This window comes from Vigna umbellata, chromosome 4, assembly GCF_029865625.1.
Source record: "Vigna umbellata cultivar VRB3 chromosome 4, Vumbellata_1.0, whole genome shotgun sequence".
In the NCBI taxonomy this organism is placed as follows: domain Eukaryota; kingdom Viridiplantae; phylum Streptophyta; class Magnoliopsida; order Fabales; family Fabaceae; genus Vigna; species Vigna umbellata.
Window position 1 is genome coordinate 69996351 of NC_142168.1, and position 14588 is coordinate 70010938.

A 14588-nucleotide genomic window follows, 5' to 3' on the forward strand; every position below is an offset into this window, starting at 1 on the left:
AAGAGAGTGAGTAGATAATTTTGATAACATTGATGCTTGAGGAAGATAGAGTATTATATCTTTATTTTATGATTAACTTTTGTATTGGCTTTTATCAATTAATAAATTACCTTTACATTTATATATACCTTTTATTTTCATCAATGATTTTGACCACGAAATTGGTATTATTTTGTTATCTATGTATTTAAAACTTATCGATACACTTAGATACCTTCTATTGTAGTAGAATATAAACCACAAGTCACAATATCAAAAACTAAATATAAAGTCTTCTACATCAAAATCCTTCTGATAATTGATTACATCATTATTGTAATTGATTACAATGGCCTGTAATACGAATTACAGTCTCGCATAATCGATTACAATAAAAATTAATCAATTACACATTGAAATCGTGCACCCTCCAAACGATTATAGCAATATGTAATCGATTATAGCAATATGTAATTGATTATACCTTTTACTAATCGTTAGACTAGAAGTTGTGCATCCCCAACACGACTTCTTTGTTTGAAGTCGTGTGAGGGTTGCATGACTTGTCTATTTACATAATTTTTTAAACTTTTGTCCACTATGTAATATGGGAATACATTTTTCCCATTCACGTAAAAAAATCCTTTCTCCTTTAGGTTGTGTTCGCTTTCAACGATTTACTATTGGAAGGGATTAAGAATGATGGATATGCGAGTGAACGTTGTGTTCTTATCCAAGGATTTTAGCATGAATGAGAGCGTCGACTTAAGGGATTGGCTTTGAGGCCATTTTGCTTAAGAGGAGTTGATTTCGGGGTGTCAATTGTGTTTTTACAACATTGTCCCTAGTTTAATATCTCATGGTCTTTCAATTTTCTGCTAGTGTTGTTTTCATGGTTTGAGCTTTCATTTTTACTTTCAGAGAGACAGGATTACTCTGTGATGAGTGTGGAACTAATTTTGCAGGGTCCATGCCTACCTGAATGACCAATTCCTACAAGGTGGTCACGTGAGGGAACAGTTATGCAAGTCCATGGTGGTAATGGTTCGAATGTTAAGGAATCAGTTTTGGTACGTTGGAATTTGTTCTTGGTGATGGGAATTGGTTCCAAGGATTTCATAATGAGAATATGAATTAGAAATTGGGAATGAATATAAGGAAGGAATCAAGATGGAGGAGGAATCTTACGGTAGTGGAACTCCCACGGGTGGTTGCTAATGTGGATTGCAATAACTCATTGGGTTGTGGTAGTGAAAATGGGAATGTGTAGTGTTGTCAAAACGGGTTGGAACCCATAGCCAACCCAACCCACCATGGGTTTGGGCCAAGTTGGGTTGAAATAAAATTTAAAATTTCGATAGGGCCAATTTTGAACTCGGCTCACTCAGAATCTGGTTCACCTAGGTTGAACTCATGGTGAGCCAACTTGGCTCACCAACCCACCTAATATTTCTAATAAGTGTTTTTTGTTGGATCAATCATTTAGAAAATATTGAAACGAAGGCGAGTGTTAAATTATATTTTTATGGAATAATTAGGCTACATGAAATATCCACAAATTTATACTTAGTAACTCAATTTTTATCCAGAAACAAATTTGAATCCCTATAAAGTCATTAAAAAATTTGTTGAGAATATTATATTTGATTGATCATAAATATAATTTAAGATATTTAGATTTGAATTAAAAAAATTATTATTTTTTGAATTGAAAAAAAATATTGTAATTAAGTGAGTAAGTAAGTCAATCATTTAATCCATCAATTCGTGGTGGATCAAACTTTTGGGTTCAATCTTTTTAATTTACTATATAAGTCAGATTGAATTGATTCACTAAATGACTAACTCATAGTGAACTAAGTCTAATAAGATCAGGTACCCTAATTTAATAACACTAAAAATAAATATTGAATGAACAAATGAATGAATAAGAGAAAAGAATCGGGATATATATCTGACACACACCGAATCAATTAATTTTTTTATTTTCTCACTTTATATTCTACTCTCTCAAATCACTAAACTACTTTGTTTTATTAATTCTTAATTTACAATTCTTAGTATTATTTTTTATCACTGTACATTGTAATACGGTTACTATACTTGTTAGGTGTAAATTTATTATCTATGATAATTATTAACTTTATAATAATTATATTAAAAGTATACCAATAGTAATTTGTAATTAATTGATAATGAAACAGAATTAACATTGCAATTCTTAATATTTTCTTTAAAACTATTCATGAGCATCTTTCTTCAAAAATAATTTAAACTAATTTATATTATTTTTAATATTAAGGATAATTTTGTAATATTATTTTTAAATTTATAATTTTTTTATATATTATATAAGTCAAATCATTTACAAACTTTCACGAAATTAAGTTTATATTCAAATCTACTTACTTTTATTTTCAAATCCTTTGAAAAAATAATATAAACTTTACTTTCAAATTTACTTAAATTTATTCATTCATTCTTTTCTATTGAATCTTTATTTGCAAATAATTGAGAATCGTCAAAATAAACGCAAACAAAACTCACTATTCCGTCGAGATGTACCATACGCATGTGGAAACAAACGCAAGCTTAATCTTTTGTGATTAATCAAGCCAAATACCACAAATTATTCATCCATGGACAATGATATAGTTATTGATGTCACAAATTTTATTTCATTTTCACTTAAACTTCATGCAAATCCAAAATGGTTTTGCACTCATAATTTCTCACAGAGAATCAGAAGTATAAGAAATTACCAACCTCGAAAATTTTACCATCTCTTATGCACTATTTAATTAAAAACGTTATGAAATATTGTTGATTTTCTTCTCATTTCCAAAATATAATGATCATGTTTTTTTACGAATGTACATATTTGTCTACAAATTACATATGGACAAATCAGAAAAATAAAAATGAAGTCATCAAAAATTATGACGAGTTAAATATAAAATAGTAACGCTGAAGTCGTCATGATTATTGAGGATTTCACTTTTTCGATAATGAAGTCGTTAACGAATTTACTTTTTATTTTTTGACTTATCCATTTACGTAATTTGTGAGCAAATATGCTTCCACTCATGTGTAAAAAAGATTGTGAAGAAGTTACATCCTTAGGATTAAAATATGAAGTTTTATTTTGAATAAAATTTTACGTAATAATTTCTTTCCATTGTACAATTTATACATTATATGACATTCCTAAAATTTACATATCAAAGATAAAATTAATTTGTAGTGTTAAGTTAAACTTAAAATTTGGAGAAAGTTTTCACAAGTTAATTTATTTTTTTCAAAACATATTGAAGAGTAGAAAGAAAGCAACGTTCCATGGAAAGTGAACTCATGTCAATACCTTGGCAATAAATGTTGACAACATAAGCACTGAATCATTGTTGGGCACGTCATAGGTTGATGTGAATGTTAAACTAGAATTTATTTAAATTTTATAAATTACACACACAACATGATATAATCTTTATTCAGAAGCTATGGTTTGCGTTTAGGCTTCAACCAAATAATTTGAAGGAATGAGTATCCATCACTATTCACCAATATATCTTAGCTTTTCCTCATCAAATTGTGTTGCTTCCTCCTCACCAAGACCTGCATAGGGGAGAAGGAACCTCTTCTTTAAACAGGCATGCCTTGTTTTTATGATCTCCTCCTCCTTCTCTTTCACAGCCATGGAAGAATGGAACATGCTTGCCGCTGATTGCGTGGTCATATCATGCTGCTGCCAGTGCTTGCTGCTGCAAATTCTTGTCTTTCTCATGCTGAAGCTTCCCTGGAAGCTCATCAGGAAAACAAGGGAATATGCTAAGAAAAAGCTTCGTCAAAGGAAGGGAAACGATGATAAGATGAAGATAGAATCGGCTTGTTATGAAGATGTTCTTGTGAGAATTCATGAACAGTCTTTTAGAATTCAAGGAGAGATGACAGTGAGAGATGGTGAAGGTTTCGGTTGTGGTGGTTGCATGGATGAAGTTGAAAAGATGATGGAGGAGTTATATCAAAAGGGAGAGTTTGGATTCGGGAGCTTCTGGGGTAGGGAAGAACCATGCGGATTTGCTGTTCCTACAAAAATTCACAATGATCCTAATCTTGTAAGATATCAAGTTGTTGATTTATTGATTAAAACTAATGTCCACGCATAGATTAGGTTAATTAATTTGCATAACATTTTGTTAAAATGCTTCCTTTGTTAAATGTAAACATTGTCATGTCACCATAAACATAATCCGTTACGCAATGCTAATTGAATCAACTTTTTATTCTCTATACGGAATCAATTAATGTGATAATGATAATATTATTAAATTTTTCATGAAAATTTCCACATGGTAAAGTTTATAATAAGATATATAATATTTTATATGTAAATTCTAGCAAAACATGGTGGGCAAGTGGCAATAGTCTCACTCGTGTTCTCAATGGGTTCCAGTTTTTGTGGTAATAAATAGAGCGAATGTTTTCCTAAATTTAAGTTAAGAAAAAATCTAACTGCATTATGATCTTATCGTATATATCCAAAACCTCAACTTTTCTCTTCTCACAATTTAGAAATGTAGTTACTTTCTAGACAACAATTCCAACCAGACATGCATTAAATATAGGACCGATTTGTTCCCATTTGCAAAGGATTTGCAGACAAAAAAAATCCACTCATCACACCGTTATTTATTTTGCAACCGTTTCGCACGCGCTTTCCATCTACCTTTGAACCGTTCCAAATGCGAAACGTGATCCATCGTTGTGAAAGACGGAAGCTACCATTCTTCTTCTCTCCATCCGAAGAATTGAAGAAACAAGAGCAAAACATCATCGTTATCATCTTTCACCGTCAAAACAAAACAACGTACACGTACGATGTCAATTCAGGAAAGCGACCAAATCAAACAACTCAGCGACATATTCAAACGCTTCGACATGGACTCCGACGGCAGCCTCACGCACCTCGAGCTGGCGGCGCTCCTCCGGTCCCTCGGAATCAAACCCACCGGCGATGAGATATACGCGCTGCTCTCCAACATGGACGAAAACGGCAACGGATACATCGAGTTCGACGAGCTCCTGCACGCGATCATGCCCGACCTCAACGAGCAGGTTCTCATCAACCAGGAGCAGCTGCTCGAGGTCTTCCGCTCCTTCGACCGCGACGGCAACGGCTACATCACGGCGTCGGAGCTCGCCGGCTCCATGGCCAAGATGGGCCATCCCCTCTCCTACAACGAGCTCACCTCTATGATGGCCGAGGCCGACAGCAACGGCGACGGTGTCATTAGCTTCAACGAGTTCGCCACCCTCATGGCCAAATCTGCCGCCGATTTTCTCGGCCTCCATGTCGCCTAGAACCTCCTCCCTCTTTTGCTTCGTCTTCTCTTTTTTTCTGTAACTTCTTTAGGCTACGTTCGCTTTGGGTGTTGACTTCTGTGTATATATATATATAAACACTTCTCCGGACGTGAATGCAGATTCTTCTTGTTGCTTTTTAATAAGAAAATATTACAAATTAGTCTGCAATATTTTTGCTTTTTATTTGTCACTAATTTTCTTGCACTTTCGAAATGCTACATCGAGGAATCTGGTGATTGAGTGATGAGAAAACGTAGAAGATGAGATTATGTCAATGAATTAGTGCCCCCTGTTTTTTTTGTTGGTGTCTTTTGTCCCAGTTTTTCAAGCTGATCTTTTTCTTTGATTTATTCTGCAGGGGATCCATACTCTCTAGTTGGTAATTCGATCAATCGAGTAAACTTGGTAACTTCTATCAGTGTACAACTAAGTTGACAAGGAGCTGATATAGATTCTCAATTAGAACAAGAATTAGTAAAATAAACAAATTTACAAGATTGCTTCACACAAAAAAATCTTCTCAGTAATAGGATAACTTTGTTTTCTACAACAGCAAGCAGCTCTAATCCAATCTTACAAAGAATTGGTCTGTCTCTATACAGTAACTACTATGATACAAGTGGATAAATGAATTGTTTGCAGCAGCAAAATGGCCGAAACAGATATACAATTTTATTTTTCTTTCCAGCCTCAGTCACAAATACTGGTCCTTGCACCATGCAATCACCGTGGAAGTGGATCTAACTTGTAAGCAACACTCCTCTGGTTCAAAGGATCCAGCAAGCAATTCCATGACCACAGGCAAAAAAAAAAACTACATATTTGTAGGAAGCTGTACACAAACTAACTAAATGCTTTCATGGTTAATTTGTCAAAATATCTTATCTACCGTTTAACATTTCTGTCTCTAACGTTGTGAGCCTTAGCAGCCAAACGTGCTGTTGAACCCACTGTTGTTGGCCGCAATGATCTCTGCCGCACCATATCACAAAACTCAGGATCCTTAATCTTCCCTTCATACCTTATCCATTGTACTAGTTCATGGTACATGGGAAAGAACCGCATCTGAATTGCTGCGTAAGAGAAGTATGGTATAAGGGTTGAGATAACCACAAAGAATGTCACAAGCCAATAGGAAGGGGATGGAGCAAGAGCTTCAATGAAGACTTTGTAAGCATCTTTACTAAAGTGTGGGGGTATTGCTCCATATACCATGAGAAAAATATACCAGAAAAGAATGGAACCCCAGATGAAAAAATGTTGGATCAAGGTGAAATAACTTATCGCTAGTGCCATTTGCAAGTTTACAACCCAAACTATACAGGTGTACATTGTTACTCCCAGTATATCCTTTCCAGCAGTTCTACCTTCTGCATCGAAGGCCTGGAGCTCCATCGCTTTTGTGCAGAAGAAGAAAATTATTAAGGCACTGATAAATCCATTAAGCATCCAGCTGAGTATTCTACGCCAGCTGAACAGAACATTCTGTACTCCTTCTTGATATAACAAAGGAAACTGCCATATTAACAACATATCATCGTCAGAGAAGAAGCAAAGGAACCGAAATCAATCAAAAATCAATCCTATTTCTGAGGTAGGTATTGCATCATAAGTACTATGCAGATTTTTCATTTACTTATTTTATTTTTCTGTTCTATGTGCAATCTATTTGATGACAAAGCAACAGTGAATTTTCATTTCACGCTCATTAGCAAAGAGGATGGTATCATAGGCTAAAACAAACTGACCTTCAGGCAGTACCGAGCGGATACATCCTGGTCAAACACCCCAAGTGCAACCACAGGAAGTGATGAAAAGAAGACATTATACAGAGACAAAAACCAGTCATTGTAAGCTGGTTGTCCAGAGAATGATGCATACACCTCATACAAGAATAGAGTGAAACCAAATGTGATATTCTTGTAGAAAAAGTAGCATATCTGCAGATGAAAAAGTTACCAGACTGTCAGAGCCTCTATCTACCATGTTTAGGATTAAAAGCTGAAATACAAATATTGTAAATACCATAGACGAGATCCTTCTGTAACACCAATGTCCGTGAACCAGGAGTAACCGTTCCAAATACCGGAATTGTGCAATTGCAATATCACTAGACATAACTGCCTGGGGAATTGGGGGAATTAAACAAAAAGTATTGTTCAGAAAATCACATGAAGAAATCAATAAAGAAAACGAAAGAATATTTTGTGAAGCTTGGCATTACCTGCATTCCTTCAACACCACTTATACCAACCCCTATATCTGCTTCTTGAAGCATTCCCACATCGTTAGCTCCATCCCCAATGGCTAAGGTTGTTTTCCCAGTTCCAGATTTAACCAATCTAGTAACCTTAAAGAGAGGAACAAGACCAATCAATTCTGAAAGCTTAGCTAACCAAAAATTACCATCACGATTAGCATATTTATTATAAACAAAGCACAGATTGAAAAATACCAGTGCCTTCTGCTTTGGGGATGAGCGACAACAAATAACAGATGCACAATGCATCGCTAGCTCCAGAAACATGTTCTTTATATTGTCTTCAAGTGCATAAACAAGTGATTTTCCATCAATAATCAGAGCAAATGCCTTCTGAGAGCTCCCTCTGTACGCAGTGAGTTGTGCAGCAGCTTCAGATATCTGAAAGAGGACACTTTGCCTTGATGCCTAAAAGAAGAATCAACAAACAAATTTAAAATCTACGGCATAGTACTACAAGTTTTAAGGTGAAAAAAACAAATGGAAAGAAACATAGTGATAGAAAATTTACAATAGCATAGAGCTTAAGTGCAGCAATTAATATCATACAACTCAAAGTACACAAGCATGCAGGAAATTCTTATATCTTCTGAAATAGAAAAGAAAATGGTATGCTAATGCAGTTACTGAAACTCTTAATAACACATTTCAATTGTTCTGTTAAAGAAAAGACAGTGAAACAATGAAACATAAGTTCAAATTGTCAGAAATATAAAAGGCAGGTCAAGCTGACATGTTAGCTACATGAGAGGTGTCATTGAAATATTGCAACGTTGAAGAAACCAACTTATTAGCATGTTGCTAAATATTTTACTAGAAATGTAAGCTACACAGTGATAGATAAAAACAAAACTATGGTATGAAATTTACTTCACCTTGGCAATGGCCATCTTGTCCCCATCTTTCTCTAGTGCTTGAATTTCTGGACTATCCAAATGAATTATAATCTGCTTCATCCCTTGTCTAAGCAAACTGCAAGCAAAACTACAATGGAATATTTATGTCAGATAAATATAAGAAATATTTATAAATATATATAAGATTATTTTAGAGAATCTTAAATTATCTCTAAGGATTTTTTCTTCTTAAATTTTGATTTGTTTCCTTATTTAATTAAGATCTTCATAATTATAGGAATAGGAATACTTTATCAGAATCAGATTTATTAGAATATGATTTATTGGAATATCATATCATGTATGTCTAGTCATGTTAATATACAATGGAGTCTGTTCTACAATCCGTATACACAGTTTTCAGCAACTCTTTCATCTATTTTGCTCTCTTTCAACAAATACCATAGTTAAAAGGGCATAATCAGAATATAATACCCAATGTTGATTGCAGTCTCCATTTTATCCCCAGTCAAAACCCAAATTTTAATTCCAGCTTGGGCAAGCTTGTCAATGCAATTAGGAACCTAGCAACAATACGAGAGGCATCAGTTGCTGCCCCAATGAGTAAACATTAAAAGGTAAAACAAGTACTTTTATTCTAGCTTACCCCATCTTGGAGCTTGTCCTCCACAGCAGTGGCACCAAGAAGGACCAGGTTCTTCTCAATCTTATCTGCTACTTCCTCAATCAGTCTCTCCTGATCAGCACTGACTAACTTCTTGGCCTTGGAGAATTTACTATCAAACTCCTTGTATTCTTCTGCACCAAGCTCACGATAGGCCAGTATAAGGGTTCTCAGACCTGCATCAGCATATTCATGCACGTGCTCCATGGTTTTCTCTTCAAATTCCCTCCCATTCTTGGCAAGTCTTTCAAACATGATGCTGAATGAAAACAATACTCAAGGTGGGTCAATAGGGTGAATCACAGGATAAATTTTGGAATTCATAACCATTTAAGGTTACATGCAAGTTTATCACAAACCTGTCTGCACCTTTGCAGAGAAGCAAAATTTTCCCTTCTTCATCTTCCACTATCACTGACATTCGCTTCCTTGAGCTATTGAATTCCAAAACATTGAGAAGCTTGTATTTCCTGCACAAAGAAACCGGTTAATGAAAATATGTATCATAAACGTGAGGAAAGAAATCCTGAAACATAGTAGATAGAAATAATAAATCAGTTGGCTACATAGCATTTTAGAAATATTAATATTGGGTGGGATGAATAAAGTGAAAACAACATCAAATAGAACGATTATGCAGAAAACTATGATGTAGACACAAATTAAATATTCTTTTTTTATTTTAGATATTTGAAAACAATACGAGTGTTAACTACAAAATCACCTACTCTATGAGTAGCTACAGTAAACTCGCCATGTGAAGATAACTATGCCAACTTCAGATAGGGAAAGGTGCTATTTAAAGCTCTTTTTGTTGAACAGTACTTACTGTTATCAGATGAAAAGTTACTATCAAATATCATGTGCACTCTTAAATGTAACCAGACTAAATAAAGCTTTGCATATCGATATGCAAAGATAAAATGTAGCTGTAGCAGTCAAATTGAAGAGTTATCACATAGACAAAACAATTGATAGCTTGAATGAAACAACTGACCTTTCAACTTTATTGCCAGAAACTGGATCCAACTCAAATGTCGATAAAGTTGTCTGACCCCTTCTGTAGAATTCAAAACCAAGTTCTCTGGCTGCAATCAGAAATGCGGCTTCGTCTGGGGATTCAGCCTCATATGAAACATTCCCGGTGTCTTCATTCACTTCTGGTATGGCTGTATGACATACAGCCAACACGCGAAAAAACTTCTGGATGACATCTGCATGAGGCTCATTAACCCAATGTCCATCTTTTATTCTTTCGTCATCAAAGTTAAAACCTTTAATAAGCGCTTTTTTATCAAGCGAACCCCTAATGTTATGTGCTTCTGATTCAATATCATGCTCATGAATTGGTGGTGAACCTTTTCTTCTACCCATGGCCTTCTCAACCTCTGTAGCACCACAGCCATATGCTACCCCTGCAATAGAACATTTGATGAATTCCATTGAGTTGCAGGTGAGAGTTCCAGTCTTGTCAGAAAGTATTGTATCAACCTGCCCAAGCTCCTCATTCAAATTAGAAGTACGAGCTCGGGCTGGTTTGTCTGCTTCCTTGTAGTACATATGGATATCTTGATTGATGAAAACACTCTGAAGAACTTTGACCATTTCTATTGACACATACAAAGAGATAGGAATAAAGAATCCATACAACATTAAGGCGGTCAAACAATGAAAGAAAGCAGCAGCAGCTGGTCTTTTTGGGTCAAAGAAAACAGCAGAATCGTCTGGTCTTAAGTACCATCTTTTCATCAACCCATTTTGGAAGTCATCTTTAGTTGCAATGCAAAAGAAAATAGATCCAACAAATGCCATTAAAAACAAAATACAAAACAAGAAATAGATGACTTTGTCCATCTTCTTCTCAATTCTACTTCTTTTTGAAGGTGGGTCAGTAGAATTTTGAATAACCTTAGTGTCATGACCAGTGAAAATGACAGCTCCAAAAATGTAGTCTGTATTACGAAGTTTAGAGTCACGGAGAAGAAGTTGCTGAGGAGAGAGGGCATAATTCTTCTCTTCAAACTCCATGCTCCCAACAAATGAATACAAATTTGCATTGGGGTCTTCACATTTCACTGTAGCTTTAAATTTTTGGAAGTTAAGATCATTCTGTAAGGAAGCTGTTACCTCTAACCCTTGTTTTAACTTCAAATTTGTCTCCCCATCTAAGTTCATGGTCTCAACATAGCAAACAGCATCCTCATAACTGGATGAAAGCAACAGCAGGTCAGCCGGGAAGAACTCATCCTTCTCTACCTTCACTATATTCCCCACCCTCAGATTCTTCCATGCAGTATATTCAAAAATACCACCAACTTTATGAACTTTAACTCTTCTATTGTTCACCTCTATATCCTGCACAAGTATTCCACAAGAAAAATTATTTACACTGCCGTCACAGCTTGCCACAAAAACATTTATCTTCCCTTTCCTTCTTGCTTTTCAACCATATGGGCATCAATATCAAATTAACAAACTTCTAGTCTGGTAACAATGTCAACTTTTACTGGGAGATATTATTTTGTCATATGCAAGACACTGTTGACTTTGATACTTTAGAGTTTGATATGATACAATAAAACACACTATGGGTTTTTTGAACTGACTTCCCCAAATAACACTTGCAGTTTAATTTAAAAATTTAGAGGATTCAAACCCTTTAGCAAAAACTGCATTTGGACAAAAAACAATTTTGGTAACTGCATCTCATCCCTTCCAAATATTACGAAGAAACTAAACAGAATGGAAAAAGGTTATGAAGAATGACATTATAAGAAGAAACTCGACAACAGGATAAATAGGTAAGTAGAATATAGCACCTGTTTTTTCCTGCGCCAGTCCTCGATACCTTCTTTCACCATAGTAGCCCCAATAACAATAATCAGTGGAAAGATAGCACTGGCAGCAGTATATGGAGCAAGTTTTGTTAAGGCCAAGGAGCCAGTGACCAAAAAATAGAAGTTTGCCACCCTCCTAAACTGTTCAAACAAAGATTTGGGAAAGAAAGTTGCAAGAGTATATTTTGTAGATCTGACAGAGTTATCTGCAAAATTCTTAACACCATCCTCAAAGATATCTGGCTCATTGCAGAACACCACCCTGGAATAACCTTTTCCTCCAATCTGTGAATCATCTCCCTTGAAAGATGCCTTGCAGCACGCGAATGAGTAGATCTTGCTTAAACGCAGCTTCCTCTTCCTGTCACCACTCATTCTTTATCCTTTATCCCACTGATTAAAAAAATTCAACACAACATCAAGAGACTGAAATGCCCTCCGTCAAGAAACAGCTTTTCTTCCTAGGACCAAGACTCTTGTGTCATTACCAAAACTAGGAACCAAAATGGCAACTTTCCCCAATTCCAAACCTCAAACCACGATCAACTCACTAAAACACTTACTAGGGAGCTCAAGTTGAAGTACAGAATAATCCTAAAAGCAGAGCATCTTCAAAAACTAACACCACTAACAACTGCACAAACCCCGCAACCCAAAACTAGGTAATAACTCCTCAGCACAAGTACCCAGTAAAAATGAAATAACAAATAAAGGAAGGAACAGATACTGAACCGCAGAAAGGTTCCCACCAGAAGAAGCTCCAAATCCCAGTAATTTAATAATCAATGAACAAAAAAGAAACTAAGCAAAATAATAAAATAAAACTAATAATTGAGAGAGAGAGAAATTAATGGAAAAAAAGGGACAGCCAGAGTAGCTTAGAGAGTAATGAAGAAAATGGTGGCTCAAGTTGAGACAAAACCAAGCGATAGACACAACCTACAGCAGAACTGGGCCTGCAATCTGTGACAACCAATGTGAAGTTTACAATGAAAACACAGAAAAGGAAACACCCCAGTGAGCCTAAAACACCAGAAATTATTGGGGAGGCACGGAGAAGTGGTAAGAAAAAGGAATAACAAAAAATCTGCAGATTTGAAGCTATGTGAAAAGATATCTGGAGAAGAAGAAGAAGAAGAAACTTTGAACAGAGACTTCAATTATTAGATCTCGCATTTGGACTCCGAAAGAGACAAGCATTTCCCTTTCCGAGCGTGACCAATTCAAATTGGCTTAGATTTTTCCAGAAAGCTCAGTGCCATGTCAAAACCCTTTTTCTTTTTCGAGATAAAAATCCAACGCCAAGCACAAGCAGAATTTTTCTCTGGCTATATATCCATCTATCTATGTTTAGCGGGAAACCTATGAGTGAAGCTTGTGTTGTGATAATGGTGGCAACTAAGTGTCTCATTCACTCACCCAATTTTTCGTTGTATTATTTTTCCTGACAATTTAATAATGAAGAAAAGAAAAAAAAAACATATTTTTGATAAGAATAATGTGGTGAGAAAATCGAAACCAATGAGAAAGGGTCATCTCCACGATAACATGCAACAAAAAGACAGAAAATAGAATGTGGGTTTTCGAAATTTTTAATTTTTAACTTCTTGTTAAAGTGATAATAATTTATCTACCTGAATGAAGGACCACCGGTATACCTTTTCAATTGCAGAAGCAAAAAGAGAATCTGCATGGCCAAATAACATTTATCATCACTGTGATGAGCTGAAAAAGAAAATGAAGCAACAAACATATCATGTGGTTACTTGAGCTTTTTACTTGTGTGTCTGTTGAGTTGCATTAGATGCGCCGTTATGCTACATACTATGTTTGATTTAGATTTAGATTTAGATTCCTTAAAAACATCTCTGTTTTCAATTCTTACATATGCAGTTACAAAATATGGAATCAAGAGTTCACTGGGTTAGAATTCCATAATTTAGTAATATCATTAAAACAAAACAAAATTTAAGAAAATTAAGAAAAACTAAAATTTGAATTATCCGTGGTCCATTTTTTTTCTATGTTTGCATGCAGTGACAAACCAAGTAAGGAACCAGGAAGAGACCGACCAGGGGAAAGCATAAAAGGAATGTAAGAAGAACAGAATATGTATGTTTTTTTCATTTGTCAGGAAAAGCAAGGAATAATGAAATCTCAGAATTTTGGTACTTAACGAAGCAACGCAAATTAAGAACATTGCGATAACTTCTTTGAGCACTGATGCATATAAAAAAATCTGGTTAATTTACAAAGCAGGTTAATTTACTTTTGAATTTACTTAAAAGAGTTGCATTTTTCTAATTTTGTACAGTCAGATAGAAACTGAAAACTTCAAAAGATAAAATCTTCACGACGAAGTCGTATATACCGCTTCGCTTTAAAAAAGAAAAGTCGTATGAGATTTTAATACTTTTATTTTTTTAATATGAAGTCGTTATATCTATAAAATTTTAATCTAATTTTTTTTCTATCCCGATATGGTTAATTTTATTTAAAATAAAGTAATTATTTTAAATTTTTATTTATAATAAATTTATTTTCTTTTTTATTCAACTGTTATAATGTTAGAAATTAATTTAATTAATTGAATACAAGACGTAATAAATCAAGAAAAAGTTGTAAGAACT

At 34.8% G+C, this 14588-nt stretch overlaps 3 protein-coding genes across 3 annotated transcripts; 2 read left to right on the top strand and 1 right to left on the bottom strand.

The window, feature by feature from the left end:
• Nucleotides 1-3443: 3443 nt before the first annotated feature.
• LOC124829551 (uncharacterized) lies at nt 3444-5820 on the top strand. Its single transcript, XM_047303087.2, has 2 exons — nt 3444-4091; nt 5699-5820. Exons 1-2 carry the CDS (start codon nt 3642-3644, stop codon nt 5714-5716), a joined length of 468 nt encoding a protein of 155 aa, XP_047159043.2. The 5' UTR covers nt 3444-3641; the 3' UTR covers nt 5717-5820.
• LOC124829596 (putative calcium-binding protein CML16) lies at nt 4646-5508 on the top strand. Its single transcript, XM_047303138.2, has one exon. The coding sequence runs from the start codon at nt 4855-4857 to the stop codon at nt 5335-5337; it is 483 nt and encodes a 160-aa protein (XP_047159094.1). The 5' UTR covers nt 4646-4854; the 3' UTR covers nt 5338-5508.
• A 21-nt stretch (nt 5821-5841) lies between the features above and the next one.
• On the bottom strand, nt 5842-13346 carry LOC124829605 (putative phospholipid-transporting ATPase 9). The gene is made up of 11 exons (XM_088113822.1): nt 11941-13346; nt 10119-11476; nt 9481-9591; nt 9104-9380; nt 8932-9020; nt 8476-8584; nt 7796-8008; nt 7565-7690; nt 7366-7464; nt 7089-7280; nt 5842-6855 (listed from the first exon to the last, which is right to left on the bottom strand). The coding sequence occupies exons 1-11, from the start codon at nt 12331-12333 to the stop codon at nt 6226-6228; spliced, it is 3597 nt and encodes a 1198-aa protein (XP_087969948.1). The 5' UTR covers nt 12334-13346; the 3' UTR covers nt 5842-6225.
• Nucleotides 13347-14588: the final 1242 nt, after the last annotated feature.

Excerpts from the sequence above, each read along its gene's own strand:
- LOC124829551 (XM_047303087.2), top strand. The coding sequence starts at position 3,642 with ATGATCTCCTCCTCCTTCTCTTTCACAGCCATGGAAGAATGGAACATG.
- LOC124829596 (XM_047303138.2), top strand. The coding sequence starts at position 4,855 with ATGTCAATTCAGGAAAGCGACCAAATCAAACAACTCAGCGACATATTC.
- LOC124829605 (XM_088113822.1), bottom strand. The coding sequence starts at position 12,333 with ATGAGTGGTGACAGGAAGAGGAAGCTGCGTTTAAGCAAGATCTACTCA. Across the intron at positions 7,691-7,795 it reads CCCCAAAGCAGAAGGCACTG|GTTACTAGATTGGTTAAATC; the intron begins GTATTTTTCAAT and ends CCTCTCTTTAAG. Across the intron at positions 6,856-7,088 it reads CCGCTCGGTACTGCCTGAAG|TTTCCTTTGTTATATCAAGA; the intron begins GTCAGTTTGTTT and ends TTAATATGGCAG.